The following is a 22,067-nucleotide window of genomic DNA, read 5'->3' as shown; positions in this document are numbered from 1 at the left end:
GTGTGTGTGTGTGTGTGTGTGTAAAAGTGTGGTCCGTGTCCTCAGACAACACACAGGCACGGGCAAGAAACATAGACATGGATGCTTAGGATGGAAAAAAAAAGACAGCAATCCAAACTCTTGGTAAATTAAAAGACAGCAACTATTTGCGGCGAAGCGGAAAATGTGGTGGGGGGGCAGTCCATGGGCCAAGCAGGTTTTCGGTACCACTTAAGGTGACTAAACAACACTTAGAATCCAGCCTCAGTGTATCATGGCCTACACAAAAATGTATGATAGCAATCTCAGGGTGGTAGCTGTAGCCAGGTAGGGGTCAGTGAAGAATTACACAGAGGTCAAACTTTATACATAGTACAAACTATACTTTTTTGGAATTGTTATGATCAGACAAATAATATGATATAGTTTTCAACATGATTGGAGCATTTTAAAATTATGACCTCTATGTAATTCTTCACTGACCCCTACCTGGCTACAGCTACCACCCTGAGATTGCTATTATACATTTTTGTGTAGGTCATGGTACACTGAGGCTGGATTCTAAGTGTCGTATAGTCACCTTCAGTGGTACCGATTAGGCCAAAATTGATGACTGGCTCATGGACTAAGTTTCCTGGGGGGGGGTTGCCCCCCCCCCAGGAAATTTTAAGAATTTAAGTGCCCTGTGGTGCATTTTGGTGCATTATTTGGATTAAATTTGGACTTGAAACAGCTGTTAAATTTCTCTTGTGATCTCATGCAGTATGGCATGTTGTACCATCCTGTAGGAGTATATACAGAATATAACAACACAACAGTTTACAAATATAGCTAACTCAAGGAAAAATCTTTATTGATTTAGTTTGTTTTTGATTGGGCTCAAAGACTAGGCAATTAAAATCTCAACATTCAAAGAACTAGTTAACTTCATAATGCTTTCAGACTAGAGACTAGATAATTGCTTTCAGACTAGATAAAGATACATAACAACATAATACTGATGAGATTCTGCTTAGGATCAATTGACTTTTGTATGCCATCACAGATGACATTACCATGTATACATACTATTATAGTAAATTATAGTAAATACATATACAGTCAGCCTGTTTGTCTGCTCTGAACACTGACATGGCATCAAATCAGTCATTCTATACCGATTCAGATTCAGGAACAAAAGAAATCTGCAGATTTTCTATCATTTCGACACATTTCCTTAACACCGCTGGGTTTCCCATGTGCCAAAAAGACAGAGTGAAAATAAATAAACCTGAGAGTCCTCTTGTGAGCTCCTACAGCATGACGTAGCATGCATTCAAAAGCCACTTGTTTACTATTATTCATTCAATAATGCACAACAATAAAATGTTAAATTTGTGCATTACTGTTTTCCCGGGGGGCTGTGCTCTTGAAAATGTGCGTGGAGCCTGAATGTGTACTACAATAAATGTTTCTTGTCAATGCTCGATGAGTATTGTTTTGGATTGAACGGGGAGAAATAAAAAGTTGTAGTACTGTAGTGGAAACAAAGGGAGTCCAAATTGGGTCTAAAATGAGCAACAACAACAACAATTATACATGACGCAATCGCCATGAGGAATTATGCAGGCTTGGGGGATAGACTAGCTTGTTACTCCCGGTACTTTAACATAATATTTCACGACAAAAAATAAAATTCTGCTAAATTATCTCCTATAAGTTCATCTGAACATTAAATCATTAACATACCTGTGTTTGTGACGAACTGTGAAGTTAAAAGCGAATAGAACAACGAACTAGTGAACAGGTAGAAATTTTGTTGAAGACAGATTTGGCGCGGGAAGCTGAGAAAGATGTCCAGGACATCAAGACATACTGCACTATGCCCTGTCTCGCACCGCTAATGTAAGCGTAAAGAGAATCTGCGGTGGTAGAGTCACCGCAATTTTTAACCAATCAAAATGCATGTCGTCTTCACATTGCAGATTCCGAGATGGCCGCCTCCATCTCCAGTAAACACACAGGGTTCTAGCTAGGATAAAATTTTACCGTTGTGGTAATGTCGAGGGAGCGAAGCGACCGGGGTGGGGGGGGATGGTGCAGAAGGGGGGAAGCTTTTGAAAATTCAAGCTAAAAATTGGCCATTCTAGGGGCACCCAAAGGGGAAAAGCCAGGTACGACAGCCTAAGTCCCTTCATCATGTCCAGAAGTCTGGGGAAGTTTGTTGAGTGGGCAATTTCATTCTGGGTTAGCCAGTACATGGCCCTCAGTGAGGCAATCGGAGTCCGTGGACATTTTTAAGTCGAGACGTAAAACCTACTTTTATTCTCTTATGAGTAGTTTTTATTTTGTTATGTTTTATTCTTTTACTTCTGTTTTTAATTAGGTATTTGATTTTTTTTTTTTTTTTTTTTTTTTTTTTATGTTGAACTGTTCTGTGTGACGCGCCTTGAGACGGCTTTTGTTGTAATTTGGCGCTTTATAAGCTGATTAAATTGAAACTGAACAACATTTTATTGAGTCTTAAGGTAAATAAATATGAAACTGGTTACTGGATCCTTAAACTCTGGACATAATAAACTCTACATGGTGGATCCTTGATCTCTGGACATAAATAAACAAAATCTGTAGGTTTGTCAAAAGCATTTCCTTTCAGACATTTTGGCATGAATGTCTTTCCATACCTATGAGCTGAGCTCTTGCAGCTGTGCTGTAGGTCAGGTTTATAAAGAATGCAGAACGTCTCATTTTGGGCGAAAAAAAATGTTTTAGTCGACTGTAATTTATTGTCTGTACTGCAACATTTGTAAGAGGTGTCATTTTATTTAAAGCGGCGATTCGTTTTGAAGTTATTAATTCCGAGCGGACTCTGTCTCAGAGAGACAGAGTCAGAGAGCCGCGCAGCGTTTGAAGCTCGTATCTCGACTGCAACAAGACAAGAGTCCCAGTAAGTGACTTTAATCCACACAAAAGTGTCTCTTGATATTTTAATGGCTTTCAGCGGGGTTAAGAAGTGGACTTACCGCGTCTGAAGAGCAGCGAATCAAAGAGCCACGAGCCACTGAATCGAAGCATTGCTTCGATTCACGCTTCAAACTGGAGTCGTGCTGCAGAAATGGTTGATTACAGACGCTGTACTGAAAATCGTAATGGTCCAAAATTAGCGTAACGGTCCAAAATTTTAGCGTAATGGGCCGTAACACAAGTTTGCGCTAGCTAGAACCCTGAATACACCACTATTTTATGATAAATTTCTCAGCGATTTGGAGTTTTTCCACTAAAATACCATTTCACAGATTTGAGGAAATAAAAATTAATGTTTTGCTAGTTCTTTTAGACGGCGAGATTTTGCAAAAAGACGGAAATCTTTCCAAAGACGGCGAATTGGCATCCATGCATACACCTGTTTATCAACCAAATGTCACAGACAAAGTGACAGGAATAACCAAAACCACTAACTTGTGGAAGGAAATATCGTCTCCCTTCTTCCTCCGTTTGTGGCTTTGCCAACATGGGCAGCTTTCTGGCACATTCCACCTGTTTCTTGACGAGACTAATAGAACTTCAGTGCGTGAGCTCAGTAAACTGCACTCATCCCCAGCAGAGGACGACCCCAACCAGTGACGACAACCGTTAGTATCCTCCACTGACTTCAGCCAACGGACATTTACATGTCAATTTAGCAGCAAATTTGATTGAAATAATATTATCTACACTGTGCTCAAACATTCTGCAAGTGTATGAATAACACTTCATTTTTACCAAGGAATGCACAAACAAATTCTCAAAAAGCATTTCTGTTCCCATTTAAAGTAAAATATAATGCAATTATAAAATACCCTCGGTCGTATGAGTATTGTGTTCATTATAATTTGCAGTTATTAAGTTAAGTTATTATTTGGCTCCAACAACTGAGTTTGCAGCTAGCAACCAGAATGTGACATCACGGTGCAGCTCTACTCGGATTGGCTGTCATCCCCACCACTCAAACATTAAATAAGAAAAACTAAACGTCTGCTAAATGTCTTTTAAATCACTTCAGAGGTATTATTAGGTTCTAAAAACAACATTTTCAGTTTTAGAATTGTTTATTTCTCACTCACGAGAAACCTACATAAACACACAAAACAAAGCAGTGTTGGAGAGACCATCTACTGATTTCACTGTACAGCTCTACTCTAATTGGCTGTCAAGCCCGCCACTCAAAAAAAAAAAAAAAAAAAAAAATGGAACAGGCTCACACAGAATGTGAGTTTTTAAACTCTCAAAATACCTCTTAAAATATATCAAGGTTGGCCATCTTTGATCTTGTCCATGGTCTGTGTCCCAAGAATTTTCCCTGTGAATTTAAAGACTGTGGCAGTAACAGACTGGACTTACGCTGTACACAGAAAGATGGACGGACCCCAGGTCTTCTCAATACCCGTTGGCCTCAGATAAAAATGAGAAAAAAAAATCAAATGTCCAAAAAGTATTCACAGTCTTTGCTCAATACTTTGTTGATGCACCTTTGGCAGCAATTCCAGCCTCAAGTCTTCTTGAATATGATGTCACAAGCTTGGTGCACCTATCTTTGGACATTTTGGTCCATTCCTCTTTGCAGCACCTCTCAAGCTCCATCAGGTTGGATGGGGAGGGTTGGTGCACAGACATTTTCAGATCTCTCCAGAGATGTTCAGTCAGATTCAGGTCTGGACTCTGGCTGGACCACTCAAGGACATTCACAGAGTTGTCCTGAAGACACTCCTTTGATATCCTGGCTGTGTGTTTAGGGTCATTGTACTGCTGAAAGATGAACCGTCGCCCCCATCTGAGGTCAAGAGCGCTCTGGAGCAGGTTTTCTTCCAGGATGTCTCTGTGCTTTGCTGCATTCATCTTTCCCTCAATCCTGACTAGTCTCCCAGTTCCTACTGCTGAAAAACATCTCCACAGCATGATGCTGCCACCATGCTTCACTATAGAGATGGTGCCTGCTTTCCTCCAAACATGACGCCAAAGAGTTCAATATTTGTTTCATCAGACCAGAGAATTTTGTTTCTCTTGGTCTGAGAGTCCTTCAGGTGCCTTTTGTCAAACTCCAGGTGGGCTGCCACGTGCCTTTTACTAAGGAGTGGCTTCCGTCTGGACACTCTACCACACAGGCCTGATTGGTGGATTGCTGCAGAGATGGTTGTCCTTCTGGAAGTTGCTCCTCTCTCCACAGAGGAATGCTGGAGCTCTGCAGAGTGACCATTGGGTTCTTGTTCACCTCCCTGACTAAGGTCCTTCTCCCCGATCGCTCAGTTTAGATGGGTGGCCAGTTCTAGGAAGAGTCTTGGTGGATCTGAACTTCTTCCATTTACAGATGATGGAGGTCACTGTGCTCATTGGGACCTTCAAAGCAGCAGAAATGGTTCTGTCCCCTTCCCCAGATTTGTGCCTCCAGACAATCGTGTCTCTGAGATCTACAGACAATTCCTTTGACTTCATGCTTGGTTTGTGGTCTGACTGTCAACTGTGGGACCTCATATGTAGACAGGTGTGTCTTTCCAAATCATGTCCAATCAACTGAATTTACCCCAGGTGGACTCCAATTAAACTGTCAAAACATCTCAAGGATGATCAGTGGAAACAGGAAACACCTGAGCTAAATTTAGAGCTTCATGACAAAAACTGTGAATACTTACGTACATGTGATTTCTTAGTCTTTAAACTGTGCTATTAACAAAGCAGGTCTCAGCCTTATCATATCAAAAATCTGGGTTTGTTAGCAAAACCTGAAGTTAGCCTTCGTTGACCACACTAGTACCCTCTGCTACTCTCTTGATTTATTCTTATCCAAACTAATGCCTTAGGTGCTGTTAGTTCCTCTCAACTGATTCCACTTTTTCTCTCTCTCTGTCTGAGGTACTACTGCTGAGACTCGGAGCAGGGAGTTTTAGAGTCGCATGCTAAATGATTGGATGAGGTGTGTACTGTACCACAATAACAGCAGCAACACAGAATCAAAATGACGGCCAGAAGTAGAGACTTTTTAGACTTACCTGGGATTGACCTGTCATGGACTCCTCGTGTTCAACACGTGTTTGATTTTTGTTTTCTTCTACCTGTTATTTATGAGTTTGGTCTGAGCAGTGGGTCGCCTCTCTGATTCTAGTCTGCTTGAGGTTTCTTCCTCAAAAAAAAAAAAAAACACCAGACAGTTTTTCCTCACCACTGTCGCCTGTGTACTTGTCAGGGGGGCTTAGTTGTGATTTGGCATGATACAAATAAATTGAATTAAAATGAAATTCGAGAGATGGAAACCTGGAAACGGTTTAAACGGACACAACCTCATCTTGCAACAAGCACCTGCTCATCTCCATCTTTTCTTCAGCCAAGACTCCAGGCCTGATGATACTCAGTGTTGAACTGTGAGTGTTAGGCTGCCATAGATCCATCGTGAAGTTACGCTTAGACCGAGGATCGCACGGGAAGGTCTGACTGAGTTTGATCAGACGAGGGCACTGGAGACATTACTTCCAACTAAACTTACTACACAGAGACACTGAGGCTCAATTCCAAAACTCTCCCTCTGCCCTTTCTTGGACAGGACAGAGTATAAAACTGAGCAGCAGCAGCATGAAATGGGGCAACGCTGCCCTGTAGTCAGACAGGACATGAACTGTACTCACCGACAGGCACAGTTTGATGGCGTCCACAGGCTGGTAGAAAGGCCAGGCAAACTGATGCTTCCACAGCGTCTTCACCACCACGTTCTGCATGTACTGCAGCTGATTGGTTTTCCTGAGGGATACAAGATGGTCAAAGGGGAGCCTCTAGGGCACAGGTGTCAAACTGATTCCAGAAAGGGCCCAGAGGGGGCAGGTTTCCTTTATAACCACCAACTAATTCAGGTGATTTCGCTGATTAACCCTCTGGGGCCAACGCCGTCGTATACAATAGTTGAGACCAAATTATACTAAATTATAAATAATTTTTTAATGATATGAGATAGAAACTTACTTTTTTTTTTGCTGAAACGTTAACTCCACAGACTTTCGAGCCAGCCATCAGCCATCTTTGTACTCCTCATAGAAGCTGTGTGATGATGTGCGCAATGTGAGTGTCCAATCGGAATTGGTTCACCGTCACATGGTTTTCCAAAATCCAATCGTAGGGCAGATTTACCTCACGTGAAAAGCCAAAGATCATTTTCAGGAGTGATATGTTACTAGTTGGCCTGTTTGAATAGCCCCCTGGGTGCTCGAATGGGTACATACTATTAGTACATACTCAGTGCACCCTGCGCCATTACACACAGTGATCAGTGAAAGCAGGAGCAGACGGAGAGCCTCTGATGACAACCTCACGTGCTCAAACAAAGAGTGTGTAACTAACAGGATTGCTCCACTAGTTTGCATGTGAATGTTACTGGATAACTCTGTTGCTTTCTCTGCGTAAAGCACTGTTTACCATATCAAAATAACAAAACGCATAGACCATTTTGTATATATTGTTCAAAATGTGCATTTGTGTTTATTGTTTGAACCTTTTTGTTGTACAGCCTTTCACACAATACCTCAAATTACCTTTATAAAGTGTCAAAACAGTTGTTTATTATAGTTTGCTGTGTGTTTTGAATAAATGTGTGTGGAAAACTATATTTCACTTTATTTTTTCCTTGCAAACCTTTATTACACTTATAAAACACAACAAAAACATATATATTCTGAAAGCACAGGTTGTCCTGAAAAATAGAGACATAAAACTTGATTGTGGGATGCAGGGAGAACTGTTAACAGCAATAATAAAACATTTATGCCAGAAAATGTCCCAAAAAAAAAAAATGCCCTCGGACCCCAGAGGGTTAACATCACTTTGAGAAGGTTGGAAGAGTTCATCAATGAAATCACCTGGTGAAGCTGGTGGTTACAAAGAAAACCTGCACTTTCTTGGCCCTTTCTGGATCAGTTTGACACCTATGCTCTACGGGGTGCTACATTTACTGCCACTTCATATTCATTATTTTTTTTCATATTCATATTCATTAATTTTTCATTAGTTACTTCATCCAAACCATCAACATGTTTATTAGACCCCATTCCTACCAGGCTGCTCAAGGAAGCCCTACCATTATTTAATGCTTCGATCTTAAATATGATCAATCTATCTTTGTTAGTTGGCTATGTACCACAGGCTTTTAAGGTGGCAGTAATTAAACCATTACTTAAAAAGCCATCACTTGACCCAGCTATCTTAGCTAATTATAGGCCAATCTCCAACCTTCCTTTTCTCTCAAAAATTCTTGAAAGGGTAGTTGTAAAACAGCTAACTGATCATCTGCAGAGGAATGGTCTATTTGAAGAGTTTCAGTCAGGTTTTAGAATTCATCATAGTACAGAAACAGCATTAGTGAAGGTTACAAATGATCTTCTTATGGCCTCGGACAGTGGACTCATCTCTGTGCTTGTTCTGTTAGACCTCAGTGCTGCTTTTGATACTGTTGACCATAAAATTTTATTACAGAGATTAGAGCATGCCATAGGTATTAAAGGCACTGCGCTGCGGTGGTTTGAATCATATTTGTCTAATAGATTACAATTTGTTCATGTAAATGGGGAATCTTCTTCACAGACTAAAGTTAATTATGGAGTTCCACAAGGTTCTGTGCTAGGACCAATTTTATTCACTTTATATATGCTTCCCTTAGGCAGTATTATTAGACGGTATTGCTTAAATTTTCATTGTTACGCAGATGATACCCAGCTTTATCTATCCATGAAGCCAGAGGACACACACCAATTAGCTAAACTGCAGGATTGTCTTACAGACATAAAGACATGGATGACCTCTAATTTCCTGCTTTTAAACTCAGATAAAACTGAAGTTATTGTACTTGGCCCCACAAATCTTAGAAACATGGTGTCTAACCAGATCCTTACTCTGGATGGCATTACCCTGACCTCTAGTAATACGGTGAGAAATCTTGGAGTCATTTTTGATCAGGATATGTCATTCAAAGCGCATATTAAACAAATATGTAGGACTGCTTTTTTGCATTTACGCAATATCTCTAAAATCAGAAAGGTCTTGTCTCAGAGTGATGCTGAAAAACTAATTCATGCATTTATTTCCTCTAGGCTGGACTATTGTAATTCATTATTATCAGGTTGTCCTAAAAGTTCCCTAAAAAGCCTTCAGTTAATTCAAAATGCTGCAGCTAGAGTGCTGACGGGGACTAGAAGGAGAGAGCATATCTCACCCATATTGGCCTCTCTTCATTGGCTTCCTGTTAATTCTAGAATAGAATTTAAAATTCTTCTTCTTACTTATAAGGTTTTGAATAATCAGGTCCCATCTTATCTTAGGGACCAAGGAGAGAGCATATCTCACCCATATTGGCCTCTCTTCATTGGCTTCCTGTTAATTCTAGAATAGAATTTAAAATTCTTCTTCTTACTTATAAGGTTTTGAATAATCAGGTCCCATCTTATCTTAGGGACCTCGTAGTACCATATCACCCCAATAGAGCGCTTCGCTCTCAGACTGCAGGCTTACTTGTAGTTCCTAGGGTTTGTAAGAGTAGAATGGGAGGCAGAGCCTTCAGCTTTCAGGCTCCTCTCCTGTGGAACCAGCTCCCAATTCAGATCAGGGAGACAGACACCCTCTCTACTTTTAAGATTAGGCTTAAAACTTTCCTTTTTGCTAAAGCTTATAGTTAGGGCTGGATCAGGTGACCCTGAACCATCCCTTAGTTATGCTGCTATAGACGTAGACTGCTGGGGGGTTCCCATGATGCACTGTTTCTTTCTCTTTTTGCTCTGTATGCACCACTCTGCATTTAATCATTAGTGATCGATCTCTGCTCCCCTCCACAGCATGTCTTTTTCCTGGTTCTCTCCCTCAGCCCCAACCAGTCCCAGCAGAAGACTGCCCCTCCCTGAGCCTGGTTCTGCTGGAGGTTTCTTCCTGTTAAAAGGGAGTTTTTCCTTCCCACTGTAGCCAAGTGCTTGCTCACAGGGGGTCGTTTTGACCGTTGGGGTTTTACATCATTATTGTATGGCCTTGCCTTACAATATAAAGCGCCTTGGGGCAACTGTTTGTTGTGATTTGGCGCTATATAAAAAAAAAATTGATTGATTGATTGATTATTTTCTACATTTTTTATGTGCACAAAATCAAAAAGAGGTCTGAGATCGCACTGAGACGATCCCTCCACTCTGTGCCTGTGTGTGTGACAGACAGATGCTCAAAGCGCTTTACAACAATGCCTCACATTAATTCACATACTGATGCCAGCGGCCTCACATGCACACTGGAAGCAACTTGGCGTTTAAGGATCTTGCCCAAGGGAAATTAGTGAATTTTTGGCATCCGGTTCGCTTCGTCCTATGCGTCCCTCACGCTGCTGTGGCGTTGAGCTACATTGTCTCGGCACTGGGTAGCATCCACGTGGCGTCATCATGACGCCGCACGACACAACTCGAAGTGGGCCCGGTGTGAAAGGGGCTTTAGCTGCCCAAAAAAACTGCCTGATGTAAAACACTAAACTCAGCACTGAAGGCTTCCTACTGAACAGTTGCTGATCTCAAAAATGATCCAGGCAACTGGAAATTAGGGCTGCCACGACTAGTCGACTAGTCACAACTATGTCGACTATTGAAACCGTCGACAACTACTAGGTATCCATAAGGAAATTGATAAGGAATCGGATTGATAAGCAGAACCGACAGGGGTCGAAATACATTTTTTAACCTACATGCACTGGTGCTAGTAACAAAAAAATTACTTGCACCAAAAAGTTACTTGAACAATCAAAAGTCAGTCTTATATCAACCTGCTGTGACATGCCCACCTCTTCCACAATTTCTCGGATAATCACACGACTGAAAAGCCACCGAAAGCCGTCTGAATCTTCCGAATGGTGGAAGTGGTGGGTATCGGAGTCCAGCATGTCCTGTGAGACTTCAACACGGAGGCGCTTTTGCTCCGCCGTCAGAAGCTTCAGGAAAGAATTTCACCGCCACTCTTTTCATGGCCAAATCTTCTGTCACAGTGGAATGTGCTGAAAAAGTGCTGATGTCCACCTCTTCTGCAATTTCTCGGATAGTCACACGACGGTCCCACATCACCACAGCGTTCACTTTGGAAATGATCTGGTCATTTCAGCATGATGATGGCCAACCGGAGCGCAGCTCGCTCTCCACCGTTGTGCGGACGTCTTTAAACCGGCTGTACCGCTCCTTAATCTGTGTGATGCCCAAAGCATCGTCACCAAAAGCCGTCTGAATCTTCCGAATGGTTTCCACCTGGCTGTCGCCCACTTTCTGGCAAAATTTGATGCAGTTGCGCTGCTCCAGTCGTTCCGCCATTTTCCTTGAAATAAAAATCAGACAAGAGACAACACCCGTCCTCACACAAAGGCTGCTTACCAGCAAATGACGCAATCGACAGGCGTGAAAAAATTCACGTATGCGCACGAAGGTTCAAGTTTGGCTCATGCAAGCACACGTGATTCAAATCCATCAGGTTTTTGCAAAAAATAAAAAGGTCGGATACTTTTCTAACAGACCTCGTAGATCCAACGATCCACTAAGACAAAAATAAAATAAAAAATAAATAACTCTGTTTGGCCTCCGTGTGGAGGGGAGAGGCCCCGTGACAGCATACGCGATCTCGACAACGTGCTCGTCAATATTTACGTGTCCCGTCAGTGGTGAAAACACAAACCAAGCCAGACTTAACTAGGATTGGGTATCAAAAACCAGTTCCTGTTAAGAATTGCTATGAAATTATTTGATCCACTGACATCAATAGCATTTTTGCTTAGCGATTCCCTTATTGGTCCTTCAGTTCTCAATACGCTGGAGTGGCCGTTGTTTTTGAGGGTGTGTATCGAGAACATTATCATTCCTGTACATTGATGCAATCGAGAACCGGTTCTTTTCGGGTATCGTTAAGAATTGATTCGATCCACCAATATCAACAGTCTTTTTGCTTAACGATTCCCTTATCTGTCCTTCAGAGCGACCGTTGTTTTTGAGGGTGTTTGTCAGGAAAATGTTCATTTCTCTATGTTGATTACAGACCCTGCAGCGGTTCTGTAATCAACCACTTCTGCAGCACAACTCCACTTTGAAGCGTGAACTAATGAAGCAGTGCTTCGATCCGCTGGCTCGTTGGTTCTTTGATTCGCTGCTCTTCAGAAGTGGCAAATTCACTTCTTAACCCCTCTCAAAGCCATTAAACTATGTCAATCGTGAGTCACTTTTGTTTGGATTAAAGTCACTAACTGGGACTCTTGTCTTGTTACGGGCAAGAAACAAGAATCGTTCTCTGTTCCTGTTTTGTGGGACTAAGTGCACAGCTCCAAATGCTGCGCCACTCTCTGCTGAGACAGAGTCCGCTCAGAATGAATAACTTCAAAACAAATTGCAGTTTTAAATCAAATGATACCTCTTTCCAAACATAATACAGACAACAAACTGCAACAGACTAAAACTGTTTTTTTTTTTTTTCCTCCCAAAATGGGACATCCTCCGTTCTTTCTGAATTACATCCTGACGGGCAGCACAGGCAGCTGAAAGAGCTCAGCTCAGGTCTATGGACTTACATTTGTCTCAGTAATACCTGAAAGGAAATGCTTTTGACAAAAACTACACTAGCTCATCTTCAGCCACTTATCCGGGATCAGGTAGCGGGGGCAACAGCTCCAGCAAGGGACCCCAGACTTCCCTTTCCCATGCCACATTGACCACCTGACTGGGGGATCCCAAGGCGGTCCCAGGCCAGTGTGGAGATATAATCTCTCCACCTAGTTCTGGGTCTTCCTCTGGGTCTCCTCCCAGATGGACATGCCTGGAACACCTCCCTAGGGAGGTGCCCAGGGGGCATCTTTACCAGATGCACATACCTACAGATTTTATTTCTATTTATGTCCAGAGATCAAGGATCCAGTGACCAATAAGGCACTACAGTCTCGTTTGAACCCTTGGTGTGATATTGCAGGATCTGACCAGTTATGTTGACCTCCGCTCTGTTGTACAATATATACACAGCATAACCTCACACAGATAAATGATGTAGTGTTTTCTTTTCGGCTGCAATCACAGAAGCAGTGGCAAAAAAGAAAAGACGAGGCAGATGTGAGAGGTCGTGTCGCTAAGTGTTAGCCTACACAGCTAACCAGAGTAGCTCTGTTCTCTCGCCTGCAAAACCGTCTCGACATGTTTGTGCTCCACGACATAAACAAACCACATGTCCACTTTCCCACCGCATCGTCACTTTTTTACTTTTCCACTTTGTTTGCATGCAATTTTCCCAAAAACCCCACTGAAGTTTGTCCCCCAGAAGTAGAGAAATTACGTCATATGCATCATATTTTACCCCTTTAGCGCCCACCCTTAAATGAGACTGCGCTGCCCAATTTTGTATTTATTTACTTTATGACTCAATAAAATGTTGTTGACAGAGAAACCCTGTAAAGCCTACTTTTAGTGCACAGAAAATTCACAAGTGGTATTGATAAGGGAATCGATAAAGAATCAGATTTTAAGTGGAATCTATAATGGCATCGATAGATAAAATCTTATCAATACCCATCCCTAGACTTAACCATACAGTACCAACCTGAACCGCTCGGTGGAAATGGGGCTGTCAGCATACACTGGCTAAATCATCATGGTGTGACAGGGCCCTAAAAAAATATCACTTTGAGGTGCTGCTGCTTACCTGCCAGGTTTGGATGGGTTTGTCACCTCAGGTGGGGGCGGGTTGGTGAGGGGAGGGGGGCTGGGGGGTGCAGCCTCTGGGGCGTCCGACATGGTGGACGGCAGCGACGAAGCAATGCAGCGTGGGACGGCAGTGTCTGGCCCCAAGATTTAAGGGAGGAAAAAAAAAAGGAAACAAAAAAATCCACCACAGGGTGCGAAAGCGCGTTTTGGTCTGTTAGTGTGTCTTCAGCTTTTTGTGTTGTTCTTCAGCTCCACCTGGAGGAAAAACTCCCATCGCACAGCCTGGGAGACAATCACAAAACAGAAAACAGTGACAAACCTCTCATATTAAAATCCATCACAAAAGTCTATAAAATGACAGAAATAATAAAATACAAGTCAAAGTCAAAAAGTGATGTTTACAAATTTACAGATTTATCAAACAAAACAAACAAACAAAAAAAAACACCAACGCCAAACTATGAATTTACTGTGAAATAAAACAGGAAGAACCACACAATGATGAGGATGATGATGACTTGTTTCAAGGACAATAGTGACTTTTAACCCTGCAATTAGCAGGACAAAGCACAGGATTAACAGTCAGTCAAAAAGTAGCACCACCAAACTCCCACTGGTGGCTCCGTAAAAACGACTGCATGTCAGCTTGACATTTAGGGTTCTGACAAATCCAGCTGAGGACCAGAAATCCTCCTGTTTCAGCACATGTTGGTATATTCTGACATGCAGTGATGGAACATAAAAGGTGTTTGTGCAGCCTTGTTGCTAATTGCAGGGACCTGGTGACCACTAGAGGTCCCTACTGTTCCATGTCTAGTCAAAGAGACCATTAATATGAAAACCAGAGAATCAAGATTAGCAGCAACACAAAACTAGTCCCTGAAACACCTTCAACTAAATGCTTAGAAACAGAAAGTTAAGCAGTTTATATGTTATGAAAGAATTCAGTGTGTAGACAGTGATTCCTCAAAGACCAGGGTTTTTTTCGTCATGACCATATTTTGGTGAACTGATGAGAAAAAATGTGTCAAGCTTTAATAAAAAAAATGTTATAGAGCAAAAATGCATTTGTGGAAAGTGTGAATTCTAATGTGCCAGATCACTCCAGTGTGGAGAAAGTAGTCTTTTAATGTTTTAAATACAAATATCGTGAGAGCCATATATTTTTGTTGGCCTCCTGAGGTGCTCATGACCCCTCGCCATGTTTATTTTAAGCAGGATTGCTATCGTTTTACAATATTTTATTTCGTGGTGTGTGTATATACGTGTGTGTATTCATTCATTCAATCAATCATTCATTTTCAACCACTTACCTGGGTCTGGGTCGCGGTTGCATGTTTATTATTTATTATACTTTACTTTTATTTATTCTTATTTTATTTTTATGAATCCTGTTCTTGAAATAAACTGACTGAATACTGACATGCCCAATTACTTGAGATTTACAGAGCATCCATAAAGTATTCACAGAGCTTCACTTTTTCCACATTTTGTTATGTTATAGCCTTATTCCAAAATGGATGAAATTAATTTTTTTCCTCTAAATTCTACACACAATAGTAAGTAAGTAAGTAAGCTTTATTTATATAGTACTTTTCTCAGACCAAGGTCACAAAGTGCTTTACATAATATAAACAATAAAAAACAATGCATACAAATATAAAAACATTCAAGTAATTGACACTAAAATGCCATACCCCATAATGACTACAGAAAAAAGTTTTTAAATTTTTGCAAATGTATTAAAAAAAAACTAACAAATCACATATCCATAAGTATTCAGTCTTTGCTGACTCCTGTTTCCACTGATCATCCTTGAGATGTTTCTACTGCTTACTTGGTTAGACCTTAGTTGTGTGAAGTGCCTTGAGGCAACTTTATGATTTGGCGCTATATAAATGAAATAAATTGAAATAAATTATATTTAATTCATTGGAGTCCACCTGGGGTAAATTCAGTTGATTAGAGATGATTTGGAAAGACACACACCTGTCTACATTAGGGATGGGTATTGAGAACCGGTTTCTTTCGGGTATCATTAAGAAAAGATTTGATCCACAACAACCTTTTTGCTACAATTCCCTTATCGGTCCTTCAGAGCGGCCGTTGTTTTTGGGGTGTTTGTCAGGAAAATGATCATTTCTCTACATTGATTACAGACCCTGCAGCGCGTCTGTAATCAACTTTTCTGCAACGCGGCTTTGCTTTGAACCTTGAACCAATCGAAGCAGTGATTCACAGATCAAAGCAGTGCTTTGATTTGCTGCTTCGTTGATTCATTGTTTGATTTCGCTTTATCTTAATTTTGTCTCCGCTAAAATCCTAAAGAGCATATGTCTTTGAGTATTATTTACCTTTTTTATCTTCTGAAACAGTTCATAGATGTATTTTATAACTTAAAAACGGGACCGATACTGACGCGTTAGCATGTCTATGGCGTTTTCAATGTTAAAGTTAGCATAAAGCTGTTTTTAAATTTATTGTTATTCATGAGTGAGTCACTTTTGTGCAGATTAAAGTTACTAACTGGGACTCCTGTCTTGTTGCGAGAAACAAACAAGAATTATCTTCCGTTCTATTCACACAGCTCCAAACGCTGCGCGGCTCTCTGCTGAGTCAAGTTAGAATGATAGAGTTCAGTCGGAATTAATAACTTCAACGCGAAACGGCGTTTAAATCAAATGACACCTCTTTCCAAACGTAATTACAAACAAACTGCAATCGATCAAAACATTTTTTTTTACTGCCAAAATGAGACATCCTGCGCTGACTTGCAGCAGCCGGCTGAGCTCAGCTCAGAGGTACGGAGAGACATTCATGCCAAAATGTCTGAAAGGAAAAGCTTTTGACAAAAACTACAGATTTTATTTATATTTATTTATATCCAGAGATAAAGGAACCAGTGACCAATTTAAAATGTTGACATAGAAAACCTGTACAGCCTACTTTTAGTACACAGAAAATTGACAAGAGGTATCGATAAGGGAATCGATAAGGAATCGGATCGATAAGCAGAATCGATAATGGCAGAGAGATAAAATCTTATCAATACCATCCCTAGTCTACATATAAGTTCCCACAGTTGACAGTCAGAGCACAAACGAAGCATGAAGTCAAAGGAACTGTCTGTAGACCTCAGAGACAGGATTGTCTGGAGGCACAAATCTGAGGAAGGGAAGAGACATTTCTGCTGCTTTGAAGGTCCCAATGAGCACAGTGGCCTCCATCATCTGTAAATGGAAGAAGTTCAGATCCACCAGGACTCTTCCTAGAGCTGGCCGCCAGTCTAAACTGAACGATTGGGGGAGAAGGACCTTAGTCAGGAGCAATCCATCAAAGGACGGATGCTCTCCATCCAACCTGATGGAGCTTGAGTGGTGCTGCAAAGAGGAATGGACCAAACTCCCCAAAGATAGGTGCACCAAGCTTGTGGCATCATGTTCAAGAAGATTTGAGGCTGTAATTGCTGCCAAAGGTGCATCAACAAAGTATTGAACAAAAGCTGTGAATACTTATGTACATGTGATTTTGGAATAAGGCTGTCACATAATATCTTGAAAAAATGAAGTGCCGTGAATACTTTCTAGACGCACTGTAAAATCAAATCTCACAAGCTGAAGTGAAGCTTAAACTCAGTTTAGCAGAAGGCCACACTGCTCCACCACGTTTGCTTGACCATTTTTTTAGATTTTGCCAGATCTTTTGGACTGTATTTGTTTTATCTACATCATTACTTCCAGTTTTGGTTTTTACACCAAAGTACGTCTACACATCAGCTCGAACAGATGAGGGCGCTGCTCTAATGTACAGGGAAGAAACCAGCCTCCTGTCTCTACTGCAACATCTACAGGAGTGGCGGTTGTAGTGACCACAGGGACATTTGAAATGTATTGATATAAGGGGAAGTGAAAATTAGGGTTGGGTATCGAGAACCGGTTCTTTTTGGGTATCGTTAATAATTGATTCTATCTACCGATATCAATACTCTTTTTACTTAAAGGAGACCTGCACTGAAATAAATGTGGTCAGATCTCAGAAAGAAATAGCTGATATGTATTTATAAGACCCTTATGAATGCAGTAAAGTAAATCTGCAAGGCCAAATTTGTAATTCAGCAGAGAAATCTTCATTTAAAAATGACAAATTTGCAGCTAAAATTTGGCCCTCAGCGAAAACTATTTGTACATCCGGGTCATTGCAGTGACGTCCAGCAGAAGACGGAGCGCTCCCGCCTTCAGTCCGATCCCGCATTGAAATTGATTTTATCTGTTAGTAATGTTACTGTTATACACATCCTGGTTTCAGCATCCAAAAGTAAGCTGCAATGAATGTGAGATACAGCTCTACATGCTCAGATCAGCGGCGACATAGACAGCGGGCGATGTTCTTCCCCGACGCCTCGCTCTCTGTCTCCGCTGCGCTTATTGAGTCTGCATGCTCGATAAACGATGAAGTGGGCCACTCACATCGCCCCCGTGTCTGTTGTGCAGCCGGCACCACCTCCCTGTCTACTGAATGGAGGTGCAGCCAACTTGGCACTAGTCCAGAGACTACGCTCGCTGTTTTGATGCGGAGCGGCCGGTGACACCTGTTGCTGCAAGGACAGACTTTCCGCAGCGCACGTCTCGGTAATTGGAGCTGCAGAGCTCCGTAGCCGCTGAGAGAGGTTTATATCTTTTTAATGACTTGGATTCTTTGCGGGTCCCGCCTCCGTACCCCACGACGGTAACCCCGGAGGTGAAAGACAGTAGATTTTCAATGCAACACCACTCAGTCAAACGGGCGTATGAAAAAGTCCCCCAAAATAATTTTCTAGCACAAATAAAAGAAATGTGTACTCACCAAACGTGCCGCAAGACAATATGAAGTTTTAAAAAAAGTAGATCCTTCCGTATAAGACAAGAAAAAGGTGCAGATGCAAACTGACGTAAATTACAGTTGGCGTGCGCAATGCATGCTGGGATGGGTCTTTTCCCTGACGTCTCGGCAGCGTCCCGGATGTGATGACAGTTTTGCGGAGGGCTAAATGTTAGCTGTAAATTTCTAATTTTTAAATGAAGATTTCTCCATTGAATGACAGATCTGGGCTTGCAGATTTACTTTACTACATTCAGAAGGATCTTATGCGTAAATATGTCATTTTTTGGTCCAAAGAGCTGAATGCATTTATTTCAATGCAGGTCTACTTTAACAATTCACTTATCTGTGCTTCAGAGTGGCCACTGTTTTTGAGGGTGTTTGTCGGGAAAATGATCGTTTCTCCAAGTTGATTACAGACCCTGCAGCAGCTCTGTAATCAACCGCTTCTGCAGCGCGACTCCACTTTGAAGTGTGTAAACCAATGAAGCAACATTTCAATCTGCTAGCTCGTTGGTTCTTTGATTTGCTGCTCTTCAGAAGCAGCAAGTCCGCTTCTTAACCCCTCTCAAAGCCATTAAAATATGTCAATCATGAGTCACTTCTGTGTGGATTAAAGTCACTAAATGGGACTCTTGTCTTGTTGCAGTCAAGAAAGGAGAATCATCCTCTGTTCCGTTGGTACAGCTCCAAACGCTGTGCGGCTCTCTGTTGAGACAGAGTCCGGTCGGAATTAATATCTTCAAAACGAATTGCTGCTTTAAGGCCCAGTCACACGGCACTTAACGAAGGGTGACGAAGCCCTGACGAAACAAGAAATCTGGACTTTCGTTGGCATCGTTTAACCTTCGCGCACCTTTGTTCCTGCAACTGGAACTTCGTCGGGATTTTTAAACTGTTGAAAAATTTGAACGAAGGGCAACGAAAACCTCAATTCGTCTGTGTTTCGTTTTGCTGTCGTTCTTGACGTTTTTTAATTGTTTGTGTAGTTTTTGTAACGTTATTGTTTAATATGACTTTGTTGGAGCAGCTGAGGCTGCTGCTGCTTCATGTACTGTTGGAAATTACAGGTCAAACTCAGCCTGCTTGCTTGGATTGTTTTTTATCTTGGGGTGGGGGGGTGGGGGGGGGTCAGCTTCAATGGGCTCAGGCACCTTACATAGGCCAGAATTAATCTTTTGTGCGGATATAATTAATTATTTTGCCACAAGCAACTGTTGAATTTGAAACAACAAAAAAGTTGTGTAATTTCCGACGGTACTTGAATGCAGCATGAGCAGCAGTGCAGCAGCTGCTGAGTGCGCTTATTATTTTGTATTAAACATAACAATATGAGTGTAGGAATGACAATCCAGCCCTTCTGTACATGTAGTAACTAGGGCTGTCACGATTAGGAATTTCTGGAGACGATTAATTGTCAGGCAAATAATTGCGATTGACGATTATATTGTCTATTTTTTTTCTTTTTTTCCCTTCTTTATATTCTACTATCGTAGTATGATTACACAACTCCGGAAGAACATTTGACTTCTGTGAGCAGAGAAACCAGGAATAGTGCAACATTTTTATTTTTATCTTCATTTGACATATAGTCCCAACTTTTTCTGATTTGTGGTTGTTTTCTGTTGCATTTCTGAAATTACAGAACTGCTATAAAGAAAAGTGTGAACATTTTATTTATTGTGTTTTAAAACTTATAAAGAAGGAAAAAAATACCTGGACATGTGCAGGAAAACTGATATAAACTTAACAGAACAATGTAGGCTGATTAGACTCCCCATATTTTTTGGTATAAATAAATCAGAATACAATAAGAGGCAACTCACTTTGAAATAATTAAACATATAGCTACAGCTTAATAACTTTGAAAAACGAAAGAGAAAAAAAAAAGAAACCGAAGAGAACGTTGATCTCCTCGCTTTAAACAAAATGTGCCTGGAGCCACTGCTGGAGCAGTGTGTGTCTGCATCTCTGCGTTCCAGGACTCGGCGCTGGGAAGGAACTCTGTAGCGCCTAAGTCCTGGAGAAGCTGCAAACAGAAGCGCACGATCCAACCCACTGTGGAAATCTGTGCACACGTCTGTGGATCCACCTGCTCTGGTTCCTCATTCCGAACAAAAGAGGGATCATCTCCATCGCCAGAATCCTCACTGTCTGATGACACGCTGCGCTCAGTCTTGCTCCAATTAAAAAAAAGAAACAAACTGAAGCGCTTGTACAACATTCATAAGACGCCTGTTTTTTACAAAAAAAAAAAAAACACCACACCACACACACTACGCCACCAAAATTCTACACACTGCAAACATCCATCCATCCATTTTCTTCCGCTTTATCCGGAGTCGGGTCGCGGGGGCAGCAGCTCAAGCAAAGCCGCCCAGACCTCCCGATCCACACACACCTCCCCCAGCTCCTCCGGGGGAACCCCAAGGTGTTCCCAAGTCAGCCGAGAGATGTAGTCCCTCCAGCGTGTCCTGGGTCTTCTCCGGGGCCTCCTCCCAATGGGACGTGCCCGGAACACCTCTCCAGCGAGGCGTCCAGGGGGCATCCGGAAAAGATGCCCGAGCCACCTCAACTGACTCCTTTCGACGTGGAGGAGCAGCGGCTCGACTCCGAGCTCCTCCCGAGTGACCGAGCTCCTCACCCTATCTCTAAGGGAGCGCCCAGCCACCCTGCAGAGGAAACTCATCTCGGCCGCTTGTACCCGCGATCTCGTTCTTTCGGTCATGAGCCAAATCTCATGACCATAGGTGAGGATCTGAACATAGATCGATCGGTAAATCGAGAGCTTTGCCCCCTTACTCAGCTCTCCACCACGACGGACCGATACAGCGACCGCATCACTGCAGACGCTGCACCGATCGATCTATCGATCTCACGCTCCATCCGTCCCTCACTCGTGAACAAGACCCCGAGATACTTAAACTCCTCCACTTGAGGCAAGGACACTCCACCGACCTGAAGAGGGCAAAGCACCTTTTTCTGGTCGAGAACCATGGCCTCGGATTTGGAGGTGCTGATCTTCATCCTGGACGCCTCACACTCGGCTGCAAACCGCCCCAGTGCACGCTGAAGGTCCTGATTTGACGAAGCCAACAGAACCACATCGTCCGCAAACAGCAGAGACGAGATTCTGTGGTTCCCAAACCAGACCCCCTCTACACCCTGGCTGCGCCTAGAAATTCTGTCCATAAAAATAATGAACAGAACCGGTGACAAAGGGCAGCCCTGGCGGAGGCCAACGTGCACTGGAAACAGGTTTGACTTACTACCGGCAATGCGAACCAAGCTCCTGCTGCGGTCGTACAGGGACCGGATAGCCCTTAGCAAAGGACCCCGGACCCCGTACTCCCGGAGCACTCCCCAAAGGGTGCACCGAGGGACACAGTCGAACGCCTTCTCCAGATCCACAAAACACATGTGGACTGGTTGGGCGAACTCCCATGAACCCTCGAGTACCCGATGGAGCGTGTAGAGCTGGTCCAGTGTGCTGCGACCAGGACGAAAACCACACTGCTCCTCCTGAATCCGAGGTTCGACCATCGGTCGAATTCTCCT

The 22,067-nt window shown here is 42.4% G+C and overlaps 1 protein-coding gene across 3 annotated transcripts in view; it reads right to left on the bottom strand.

Moving 5' to 3' along the window:
• Nucleotides 1-22,067, bottom strand: part of LOC117511372 (bromodomain-containing protein 3-like) — a 111,850-nt gene that overhangs the window by 81,294 nt on the left and 8,489 nt on the right. For all 3 annotated transcript variants that reach the window (XM_034171418.1, XM_034171420.1, XM_034171419.1), the window contains exons 2-3: nucleotides 13,651-13,934; nucleotides 6,612-6,723 (exon numbers count right to left, since the gene is read on the bottom strand). In XM_034171418.1, coding sequence (XP_034027309.1) covers nucleotides 6,612-6,723; nucleotides 13,651-13,742 — 204 coding nt within the window. In that variant the 5' untranslated portion in view covers nucleotides 13,743-13,934. The remainder of the gene's footprint in view (nucleotides 1-6,611; nucleotides 6,724-13,650; nucleotides 13,935-22,067) is intronic.

This window comes from Thalassophryne amazonica, chromosome 5 (assembly GCF_902500255.1).
Source record: "Thalassophryne amazonica chromosome 5, fThaAma1.1, whole genome shotgun sequence".
In the NCBI taxonomy this organism is placed as follows: Eukaryota; Metazoa; Chordata; class Actinopteri; order Batrachoidiformes; family Batrachoididae; genus Thalassophryne; species Thalassophryne amazonica.
The sequence above is the reverse complement of the archived record's forward strand: the minus strand, read 5'-3'. Positions and strand labels throughout refer to the sequence as shown.